The sequence below is a fragment of the Medicago sativa genome, chromosome 8 (assembly GCF_051527215.1).
Source record: "Medicago sativa cultivar Bolivia chromosome 8, Bolivia_mono, whole genome shotgun sequence".
NCBI classification, from domain to species: Eukaryota; Viridiplantae; Streptophyta; class Magnoliopsida; order Fabales; family Fabaceae; genus Medicago; species Medicago sativa.
In genome coordinates this window covers 60,784,884-60,797,164 of record NC_140756.1, presented here as the reverse complement: position 1 = coordinate 60,797,164, position 12,281 = coordinate 60,784,884, and the positions used below count along the sequence as shown (strand labels likewise).

General features: G+C 38.5%; 2 protein-coding genes across 2 annotated transcripts; both read right to left on the bottom strand.

Moving 5' to 3' along the window:
- Positions 1-574: 574 nt before the first annotated feature.
- LOC146900156 (uncharacterized) lies at positions 575-4,687 on the bottom strand. The gene is made up of 3 exons (XM_085736916.1): positions 1,356-4,687; positions 642-1,062; positions 575-583 (listed from the first exon to the last, which is right to left on the bottom strand). The coding sequence occupies exons 1-3, from the start codon at positions 4,685-4,687 to the stop codon at positions 575-577; spliced, it is 3,762 nt and encodes a 1,253-aa protein (XP_085593042.1).
- A 301-nt stretch (positions 4,688-4,988) lies between these two features.
- LOC146900155 (uncharacterized) lies at positions 4,989-11,330 on the bottom strand. Its single transcript, XM_085736915.1, has 2 exons — positions 10,600-11,330; positions 4,989-6,555 (listed from the first exon to the last, which is right to left on the bottom strand). Exons 1-2 carry the CDS (start codon positions 11,328-11,330, stop codon positions 5,106-5,108), a joined length of 2,181 nt encoding a protein of 726 aa, XP_085593041.1. The 3' UTR covers positions 4,989-5,105.
- Between the last annotated feature and the right edge of the window lie 951 nt (positions 11,331-12,281).

Here is a 12,281-nt window from a genome sequence, read left to right as displayed (position 1 = left end):
CCTCTGACTTGTTTCTCGGTCTTTGGAGCAGGCATTTCTCTGATGGCTTTGACTTTGTCGGGATCTACTTCGATACCTTTCTGACTGACAATAAAACCCAGAAGCTTCCCGGATCTGACACCGAAGGTACATTTATTAGGATTCAGTCGGAGTTTGTACTTTCTCAAACGCTGAAACATCTTCAATAAATACTCCACATGCTCTTCTTCAGTCCCCGACTTGACAATCATATCATCTACATAGACTTCAATCTCTTTGTGTATCATATCGTGGAAGATCTTGGTCATACCTCTCTGGTAGGTGGCACCAGCATTGATCAAACCAAACGGCATCACTACGTAGCAGAAGGCGCCCCAAGGCGTGATAAAAGACGTCTTTTCTCTATCCTCGGGAGCCATCTTGATCTGGTTATATCCGGAGAAACCATCCATGAAGGAGAACACTTTGCACTTAGCGGTATTATCAACCAACACATCAATGTGAGGTAAAGGGAAATTATCCTTCGGACTGGCTTTGTTCAAATCTCGGTAGTCGACACACATTCTGACCTTGCCATCTTTCTTCGGAACAGGTACTATGTTGGCTAACCATTGAGGATATTCAGAGGTGATTAAAAAACCAGCGTCAATCTGCTTTCGTACTTCTTCTTTGATCTTGAGGGCCATATCAGGATGAGATCTTCTCAATTTCTGTTTAACCGGAGGGCATTCGGGCTTCAGAGGCAGTCGATGTTCTACTACTTCAGTATCTAACCCTGGCATATCCTTGTATGACCATGCGAATATGTCGGCATACTCCCTGAGAAGCTCAATTACTCTTTCTTTAACTGTCGCATCCAACAATGCCCCGATCTTGATCTCTTTCATGTCTTCCTCAGTACCCAGGTTGACAGTCTCGATTTCTTCCTGATGAGGCTGAATAGCCTTTCTTTCTTGTTCTAACATCCATCTGATCTCATCAGGAATCTCTTCATCCTCTTCTACCATAGCCTCGTAAACAGGGACTTCAAAGTTGGGAGGGAGCATAGGGTTGCCATGTTCAACGGGCTCATTTATGTTTAGTCTGCACATGATTTATGATTGATTTTTAATGAGTAAATGCAGACCTTTGAATTTGATTTTTTTTTTTTTTTTAAAAGGAAGAAAACAAAATAAGAAAAAACATGATTTTTTTTTGGTTTTGTGTGTTACCATTTTCCAGAAAATGCGAAATAAAATAAAGTAACGGTCGTGATAGAAACGACGATTTTTATTTATAACAAAAGTATTTGAAGCAAAGCCCTACATGATTTTACTTTCGTCTGGGGCAGGACGAAAGGAATTTTAAGAAAAACAAAAACAAGACAAACACATTACTTAGAATAAGGCATCACAGAAGGGACGTCCACCGCGATCCAGTTGCAGCAAGTTCTTACGGGCGTCACAAAGACAGGTGTTGCTTCTTCAGACTGATCCTCGAGCAGTGCATTAATCTCTGACGGAGCATGAATGAATCCTGCACTATGAAAAGTACCTCCAGTAGGGTTGAATACCCCAGGCTTACTGTTGGGAAAACCTATTCCTTCTTTGCGTTTGTTCTCAGTTAGCTCCACTAACTGACCCCAACCTTCAGTCTTACCTTCTTGTATTACTCTCTTGGCATCCTTCAGAGAAGCCATACAAGTCTCAAACTTCTCCACATTCTCTTCGGAAGAGAGTCCTTGAAATGATGATCCATCTGTACTGTTACCACCAATAATGGAGAATGATGACAAATGGCTAACCAACAATGCTACCTCACCGTTCACGGTTATGAGTTTCCCTTGACTGACAAACTTCAGCTTCTGATGAAGTGTGGACGTTACTGCTCTAGCGTTATGGATCCAAGGCCTGCCGAGTAGGCAACTGAAAGAGGCCTGTATTTCCATAATTTGGAAATTAATCTTGAATTCATGTGGGCCCACCAAGATAGGCAATTCTATTTCCCCATACACAGACCTTCTGGTCCCATCAAATGCCCTCACCGTCACTGTGCTGGGTTTCAAAAGAGCCTTCGAACATGACAGCTGATCCAGGGTAGATTTTGGCATTACATTGAGAGCAGACCCAGTGTCTATTAGAACATTTGACAGAGAGTCCGATTTGCAAAGGACAGAGATAAGTAACGCCAAGTTGTGGTTTCTTCCCTCCGGTGGGAGGTCTTCATCGCTGAAACTTAAGTTGTTGCAGGCAGTCACATTTCCTACAATACTTCCAAACTGACTTAACGTTACATCATCGTCCACATAAGCCTGGTCCAAGACTTTCATTAGAGTCTCTCTGTGGGCGTCAGAGCTTGATAATAGAGACATGATGGAGATTTTTGCCGGAGTTTGCAACAGTTGATCCACAATCTTGTACTCGCTTCTCTTGATCATTTTCAAGATTTCATCGTTATCCTCATAGGTGGTTCCACTAGATTGTCCCATGGTTTTGCCTTTACCCACATTCTGCTCCTTCATTGGTTCTTCTACCGGAGCACCAGCTTCCTTCTGAACCACAGAAGGGATAATACGTCCACTTCTAAGGATTTGACTACTTTCGGCGATATTATCCACAGGGATTGGCAGATCCAGTGGTATCTTCTTTCCATCTTCTATGATTGCATACTCATAGTTGTATGGGATGGTCCTTTGAGAAGTGTACGGTATCTGTTCTGGAGAGCAAATTACCAGAGGAGTGCTGGTTGGCTTTGCCTGGCTGAGCATTATCACTAGTGGTTCCCGGGTTCTGAATACGGGTGTGATGACACAAACATCTTTATCCTTGTTTTTCCTGGTGACAATTAGCTCTTTTCTGTCTAGCAAACCCTGCACGTCATTCTGGACTTGTATGCAGCCACGAGGATTTACAGAACATATGTCACATGCTTCATGATCATGGTTGAAAAGAATCATCTCACACATCTTTATGTGTATCGGGACTAATGGAGTCTTGATATCACGAGAATTGAGGACTGGGCTGTCTTTTTGATATATTTGGATCATGTTAATAGCAGGCCCATGCGGTGGTAAAGGGTTGTTTTGGGCAATAGGGTCAGGGTTCGTGAAAGATAAATCCTTGTTTTGGATCAGTTTCTGAACTGCATCCTTGAGAGCGTAACATTGCTCCACATCGTGGCCTTGTGCTCCTTGATGGAAATCACATGTGAGCTCAGGGCGGTACCAACGAGGTAAGGGATTTGGTACCTGGGGGCGAGGCTTAGTTTGTACAAGGTTTCTCGCAAGCAAAGAGGGCAGCAAGACTTTGTACAACATAGGTATGGGAGGAAAATTGTTTCTAGGAGGGCGAGCTTGTTGTGGAGCTTGGAAATGATGTTGTTGTTGAGGATTATGTGGTTGAGGGTGATATGGGTGTTGGTAGTGTTGTTGAGGATTATGTGGTGGAGGGTAATTGGGCTGGTATAATGGAGGATAATATGGTTGAGGTCCTTGAGGCCTTTGTGGTTGGTGATTTGGTTGTTGATTTGTATTTGTGGAAAATGGCCGGGCTCTTTCGTTAGCCAACATACCGACTTCCTGTTCTTTCTTCCTTGGAAAGTTGCTTCCATATTTCTTTGTACCGCTAGTAGACGCACCGTCTTTCACTATTCGTCCTTCTCGGACACCTTCTTCGACATTTATACCTACGCGGACCACATCCGCGAAGCTCCTGGATGCACACCCTACCAACTTTTCGTAGTAGAAAGGATTTAGGGTTCTCAAGAACAACTTGGTCATCTCACTTTCTTCCACCCGTGGGCTAACTTGGGCTGCAATATTCCTCCATCGATGAGCATACCCCTTAAATGTCTCTCTATCCCCTTGAGTTTCAGCCTGGAGGTCGCCTCGATCGGGCGCCATGTCTACATTATAGTCATATTGTTGCACAAAGGCATCACACAAGTCTTGGAATTTTTGGATGCTTGCCTTATCCAGATTCGTGTACCATTTCGAAGCCGGGTAAGCCAAACTTTCTTGGAAAACGTAAATGAGGACCTTATCGTCTTTAGCAAACTCAGACATCTTCCTTACGTACATCGTCAGGTGATCATTAGGGCAGGAGTCTCCTTTATACTTTTCAAAGTCAGGTACCTTGAATTTGTGGGGTATCCGGACATCCGGTACCAAACAGAGGTCATAAGCAGATTTCCCGTAAGCTTCTTTTCCCTTTAGAGTTCTCATTTCCCGATGCATTTCTTCATACTTTTCTTGTAGATCGTCGACTCTGTCAGGCGCCCCTACACTTCCGGAATGGAAGATGGGTTCTTCTTCTTGTGGTGTAGCATGAACAGCAGGCGCTGAGTAGGTCACAGCAGCTGGAGGAAACATCGGGACTTGCCGAGGAACAGGAATTGCATGTTGAAAAGTAGGCATTTGTGCTTCACAGGCAATGGGGCGGAGTATCTCGCCGGCAGTCAAAGGTTGAAACCATGGCGTGGACCGTTGTGGAGCTGAGTATGTCGGAGTGTCGGCACAAAAAGTCCATTCAGGACCAGCAGAGGTCGTAGCTTCAGCGTGCACTCTGATAGGAGAGGGAGGTGGGGGTGGAGCTTGTGCCACTGCCAAAACCTTTACCAGAACGGTTAACTCTTCCATCTTCGTTTTCATGTCTGCCAACTCATCCAATTTGGTGTTTAGAGCTGCTACCTCATCACGAAGTGTCGCATTATCTAGCTCGATGCATTCCATTTTTCTCTTAAAGTTTGCCCGAGTGCCGTATACAATAGTTGACCGGTAGCGAGTGCGTCGGGCCACAGTTGAGACGACTTAAATTCTGATGAAGAAGAAAATTTAGTGAGACTTGAGTTCAGAAATTATGAAATGCGGGATGATGCATGATATGTTTATGCAAAAATGGATATGATTTTTCACTTATCGAAGGACTTATAAAAGCAAAATTGTAAACAAAACAACCCAACCATTGATAATAAATAAAGTGTTTACAAGATAATTCCATTTCTAACAACTAAGCCAAGGGATAGACTTACAGACATAACACATTACAAGATAATTCCCTGGCTAACAACTAAGCCGAGGGATGGACTTATTATAAAAATGAAATGTAAGACATAAGGCAGCAACCAACTCGGGAGGAAGTTTCGATCCTCTATGGAGACGGATACGAACATGTGTTGGCAAAGAAAGCACTCCGCTTCTTCTTCTGTCCTGGAATCTGGCCAATTATGGCCTCCTTCTCTTCGTTCAATCTAACAATTTCCTTCTTCAACTCGCTGATACCCCGATCCTTCCGTTCAAGTAGGCCCATTACACATTCGTTCTCGCGTACTGCTTCTTTATACTCTTCTGTCACTCTTGTATTCTCTTCCATCAACTCAGCTATTTTTTTCTGATATTCCTTCTCAGTCTCAAAGGTCATAGGCATGGGTGGTGCTGGATTAATTGTAGACAAGAACCTGGTGAGCTTATACGGCATTCCAAAGTCAATGGATCGATCAATAACCCACTGCGTATAGTCTGCATGGACGGCCCCCGTCCGCTTTCCTAACTGGCCTCTATCTCTCCTCCGGATGGCGTGCCAAGCTCGTGCAATTTGACGCCTCATTCCCGCAGCGTCACTCTCATTGTGGTAGTATATGTTATCTAGATGAACGTTGAGAGGCTTTCCTTCCATGGGGAGCCTAAACTGGCGTCTAGCAAGAACCGGATTATAACTGATTCCTCCATACATGCCGATGAGAGGTACATTGTTGAATATCCCGCAACTATCAATGATGGTTCCCTTGTCGTAAGCTGGTTCATACCACACTACCTCATTCGGAGTAAGGGCCATGAGTCTATCTGACCAACGGAGACCATCTGGATTGGTGGTGAAAGGAGGAGTTCTGGGTAAGTGAGAGGTAATCCATCTATAGAGCAACGGTGCGCAACACTTGATAAGTCCACGACCCGCCAGGGTACGCTCATGGATGGAGTGATAGGTATCGGCTAACAAAGTGGGAGCAGGGTTTTTTGAAAGGAATATTCGGATGGCATGGATGTCGACAAAGTTGTCAAGGTTGGGAAAGAGCACTAGGCCATAAATGAGTAAGGCAAGGATGGCATCAAAGGCGTCAGCACTGGACATTCTGTAGAAATAGTCGGCTTTTTCGTACAGGAACTTGGTAGGGAAACCTAAGAGTTTGCTATTAGTGGTAATGTGGTCTCTTACTTCGGTAGTTGGTAAATGGAGAGCTTCGGCGATGGTTGAGAACTTAGGAGGATTTTCAAGACCGCTGAAAGGTACTTGATTAAGCACCGGTCGATCAATCCAAAAAGCATATTCTTCCAAAGTGGGAACCAATTGAAACTCTGGGAAACCGAAGCAATGATACTCTGGGTCATAGAACTGAACAAAAGTACCAAGGAGTCCTTCGTCGACCTTCATCCGGACGATACCAAGCAAATTCCCATGGTCCTGATGGAAGCGGTCTGAGCATTTCACCTTATTCCTTAGATCCCTTAACCTTACAAGATCCAGATTCCTGAAGCTATACTGCTTAAGCTTCCTTGTCTTAAAAGCCATATCTACGATGTTTACAATAAAACTAATATAAATCCTTCAATATTTTAATGAATGGTAAAAGTTTTCATGAATGAATGCATGGATGTATGATTATGCAAGGAAATATGAGGAGGTTTAAGATATACAATGTTGGAGCTTTAGGGATAACAAACGCCACTTGGTAAGGGCTAAGGTTTTTATTTGCACATGTAACAAAGGTTCTACCAAGGTCCCCAAAGTTTTCAACCACATCCGAACATTTGTTAGGTGACGAGAGTACTCTCGTTCCAACAATATTCATCGGTTAGTCTCGTTTGAGTGTAGTATCGCGTGACGACCAATACGAGAGTACTCTCGACTAGCCACCGCACTACGTCCTAAAAGCCAAGATGGGTTAAAGGTGATTAAAGGTTCTCAACTTCGACGGTCACTTGAAAGTAACATGTCATACGCGAGTACTCACGTCGACAAAAGTATACCTCCAAGATCCCTCCATTGAGTGGGTTATCACATGTACCAATACCGAAGAGTACTCTTGGCAAGGATACTATGATTATACCCGGTCCTATCTTAATTTCCCTCAAGTCCGGGTGTAGGACTTATCTCACCACTTACGTTTTAAAAAGGAGATAGAAGAAAGAGAACGAATATACACGTAATTTCCATCTTATATTTAAAACATTTTTTTAGCAAGTTTATACCACAAATTTTAAATAACACCAAGTTAGGCTCAACCCTCTTACTTTTAATCCCCAGCGGAGTCGCCATTTCTGTCGCGTCATTTTTCGGACTGGTCGAAAGACCCCTTTTTGATTTCACGACTGAACATTTAATTCTTTTCAAAAGAAAGTGGAAAAAGGTTCAAATACCACATTTTTAGGGATTAAGGGTTCGGGGGTTGGTTATATTTAGGGAAGGTGTTAAGCACCCTAAATATTCGTAGTATTCTACGAGAACCTCTTGATTTTATTTAACTTTTGTGCTATAAACTTGCTTGCTTTAAAAAATGGAATTCGCAATGATAAAAGAAAATTAGAGACCTAAATTATCTACGTTTTATTGATTTGGAAGGACGAGTATCCTCTGCCTACGTACCCGTGAGGGATCAAAACCTCGTAGTTCGGGGTAAAAATTGACGTTTGATTGGTTGAGTGTTTTTTATATTCTTGAAAAAAGTTTTAAAATGAAAAGCCAAATGGCAAATTGGAATCTGTTTGTATTTTTGATATTTGAAAGAAAATAAACTTAAAGTAGAATTAAATTGATTTGATGATTTGATTAAGAAAGAAAACAAAAATGCACGATCACTTGATTTAAGATCAAGGTTTGTTTATGAAAATATTTTTGTGATTTTTATATATTTGCATGTTTTTTGTTGTTTTTGAATAATGATTGAAAATTAGACTTAACAGAGCAATAAAAATAAAAGCGAGTAGACTTGTAGTGACGTTGGATTACTACATAGTCCCTAACCTAATCTTTTTGCATTTTTCAATATGTAAAGCTGTAAAGAAATAAAAGACCCACACACGCACGCTATTTTTCGTTTATGTTTACATTGGCCCTAATTACATGCTAAATTTTGCAAATAAAATAAATAACAATAATTTAAATGCATGCGATAAAAAAAAATAAAAAATAAGATGAGATGAGATACGAACAAGAAATAAAATAGAAATGCATGAGAACGAAAATAAAAGATTAAAATGTGTGAAAGAAAATATATTTAGGACCAGAGCACTCTGGATAAATTTAATTAACAAGGACCAGATTGTTCTGGAGAATAAAATAATATTAATAGTTAATTTAGGACCAGAGCACTCTGGATTGATTTATATTTAATAGAATGTAATGCGAAAATAAAATAAAAATGAATGCGAAAATAAAATGGACCAGAGCACTCTGGATTGATTTATGTATTTAATGACAAAATTTAAATATGCATATGATAATAGTAGATAATAGAATGTAATGCGAAAATAAAATAAAAATGCATGAGAACTAAAATGGACCAGAGTACTCTGGATTTGAGGTGTGTATTTAATGACAAAATTTAAATATGCATATGATAATAATAGACAATAAAATGTAATGCAAAAAAATAAAATAAAAAAGCATGAGAAAAAAAATAAAAGAGATTAAACGAATTAAAAATGCATGAGAAGAAAATAAAAGTGCTAAAGAAATTAAAATGCATGAAGTGTAGTAAAAACAATGCAGAAATGGGATGCAGGAAGCAAACAAGGGGGTGCAGGAAATAAAAAGGGAAGATTGGGCTGCAGGAAGGGAAAGGACTGCTGGGCTTAAGTTAGACCGGTTCGGTTCAACTGAACCGAACCGGTTCAGTGCGTTTATAAAAATCTGCAGGGCCGGTTTTTTTGCTCATTTTTCACCTTCCTTCTCTCTCTTACTTCTTTCTAGAGAGAGAGGCTCTGCCTTCTCTCTAGAATTCCGGCGAGGCCCAGGGTGGTCGGAGGCTGCTCCGACGCGGCGGTTAGCCGTCGAAGACGGCGGCGCCGCCGCTCCAAACACCCTTTTATTTTTTATTTTTTTTCCTTTCTACCTATTTTTTCCTCCTCTACTCGTTTTTAGACTTAAAAATCCACAAAATGAACCACAACTCCCTAGATCTACAAAAACAAAAATTACTACCTTTTGATGGATTTGGTTCGGTTTTCTTTTGTTTATGGGTATGATTGTTGTGTTCGGATTTGTGAGGCCGATTTGGATTGGTGTTTATGCGATTTGGATTGGTGTTTATGTGGGTGTTTGGATCGGCTTTGATGTATGTGTATTGCGGCTGATTTGTTTGTATGAAATTGTTGTTGTGATATTTTGTATGACAATGAGTTTTGTTGGTTTTGTGATGATATTTGTTTGCTGGATTGTGGAATTGGAATTGGCTCTCGTGTATGTGTTTCGTTTGCTGGAAATTTTTTGTTTCTTTGTGTTTGGTCGAAAATTCTCCTCTTTTTTGCTGGTTGTATGCACTGGTATTTATAGCACTTGGATTGAGACAAAGTGTTGGTGAAGGGAGCAACAAAAATTACCTTGGCTTGGTTTAGAGGGGACCATGACAGACTGTGTGAGCCCTTGGATATTTTTCGGACAAAAAAAATAAATAATAATAATGCTATTAATAATAATAATAATAATAATAATAATAATAATAATAATTAATAATAATAATAATAATAATGATGATAAAATAATAACACTAATAATAATAATAATAATAATAATAATACATAAAAAACTAAAAGTAAAAAATTTAAAAGTAATTAGCTTATAAAAAATAAAAATTAAAAATGAATTTAAAATTAACTAAAAGGAAATTTAAAAAGAAATAAGGACTAAAAGTAATGATAAATAAAAAATGAGAGAAGAGGGCCCGACTCGGAACCAAATATGAGGTATTTTAAAATACCTCTCTGTCGAATTTTTTCGCTGAAAAGTCAAAGACTGATCAGGGTTCGAGGCCACGTGTCGGTGTATCTTGGGTCAAAAATTGGAGTATGACAAAGACCCTTTGCTATACCAAAGGCCAAGATCAGTAGTACCTACTAGATATCTGAAAATTCTTTTTACTGCCGTTAAATGAGATTCTTTTGGAGCAGTTTGAAAATGTGAACATAAACCAACTGCAAACACAATATCTGGTCTACTGGCAGTTAAGTACAAAAGGGAACCAATCATTCCTCTATATTCTTTGTCAGAGACATCTTTCCCTTTTTCATCCTTGTCTAAACTTGAGGATGGATGCATGGGAGTAGCCATAATTTTGGCTTCATTCATTTTATATTTTTTAAGAAGATCTTTAATATATTTTTCTTGATAGATAAATATTCCATTTGATTCTTGTTTAATTTGTAATCCAAGAAAAAATCTCAATTCTCCCATCATACTCATTTCAAATTCATTTTGCATGAGACATGAAAATTCTTCACACATTTTTTTATTTGTTGATCCAAATATGATATCATCAACAAAAATTTGAACAATTAAGAAATTTGATTTATCGTCTTTTCTAAAAAGAGTTGTATCAATTTTTCCTCTAGAAAAATTATTTTTGATCAAGAATGTACTTAACCTTTCGTACCAGGCTCTTGGAGCTTGTTTTAGACCATATAATGCTTTTGTAAGTTTAAACACATCATTATGTTTAGAAGTGTTTTCAAAACCAGGTGGTTGGTGCACATAAACTTCTTCATTTAAGAATCCATTTAAAAAGGCACTTTTAACATCCATTTGAAATAATTTAATATTTTTATGAGATGCATATGCAAGAAGAATACGTATTGCTTCTAACCTGGCTACTGGAGCAAAATTTTCATCGTAGTCAATACCTTCTTGTTGATTGTAGCCTTGTGCAACTAATCTGGCTTTATTTCTGATAACTTTTCCTTCTTCATCTAATTTGTTTCTAAATACCCATCTTGTTCCAATTATAGAATGACCTTGAGGTTTAGAAACAAGATTCCATACTTCATTTTTCTCAAATTGAGAAAGTTCTTCTTTCATGGCTTTTACCCATGATTCTTCACATATAGCTTCATGTATATTTTTTGGTTCAATATGTGAGATCATTGCCATGTTGTTGTCATTATCTTTGAAGGATAGTCTTGTTCTTATTCCATCAAATGTATTTCCAATAATTTGTTCTGGAGGATGATCACCAACAATTTTCCAGCTTTTTGGAGGAGTTTGAGATGAAGATGCTTGATCTGTATTACTTATAATTTCCTGATTTTTCAAAATTTCCTCATCATCTTCTTTGTTAGTAACCAAATCATCAAACTCATCAAATATAACATGCATGCTTATTTCCATTGTTTGATTTCTTAAATTATATATTCTATAACCTTTAGAATTTGTTGCATAACCTAAAAAGATTCCTTTGTCTGATTTAGAATCGAATTTTCCTAGGTTTTCTTTATCATTTAAAATATAACAAAAACAACCAAAGATGTGAAAATAAGAAATGTTTGGTTTTCTATTTTTCTAGAGTTCATATGAGGTTTTGTTTAGAACTTTTCTAATTGAAACTCGATTTATGATATAACAAGATGTATTAATGGCTTCAGCCCAAAAATATTTTTCGACATTTGATTCATTAATCATTGTTCTTGCCATTTCTTGTAAGGTTCGATTTTTCCTTTCAACAACTACATTTTGTTGAGGAGTTCTTGCACATGAAAAATTATGTGAAATTCCCTTTTTATCAAAAAAAGTTTTGAATGATAAGTTCTCAAACTCACCTACATGATCACTTCTTACAGAGATGATGTTTGATTCTTTTTCATTTTGAACAAGATTACAAAAATTTTCAAAAGCATTAAAAGCTTCATCTTTGTGTTTTAGAAACAAAACCCATGTGTATCTGGAGTAGTCATCGACTATAACAAAACCATATTGTTTTCCAGCAAGACTTGCAGTTCTAACGGGTCCAAATAAATCTAGTGGAAACAATGTCATTTGATTCAAAACTACTTTTGACTTGTTTTCCTCTAGTACATGCTTCACATATTTTATCTTTCTCAAAATTGATTTTTGGAAGACCCCTTACCAAGTCGAGTTGTGAAATTTTTGAAATAGTTTTCATACTTGCATGTCCAGCTCTTTTATGCCAAATCCATTTATCTTTGTCAATGGACAAAAAATAGGATTCAGCTGGAAGGTCATCTAAGTATAAGACATAAAGATTTTTTATTCGAGATGCAGTGAAGAAAATATTTCCTGTGGAAACCTTTATGACTTCACATATGTTAGGTTTAAAAATTA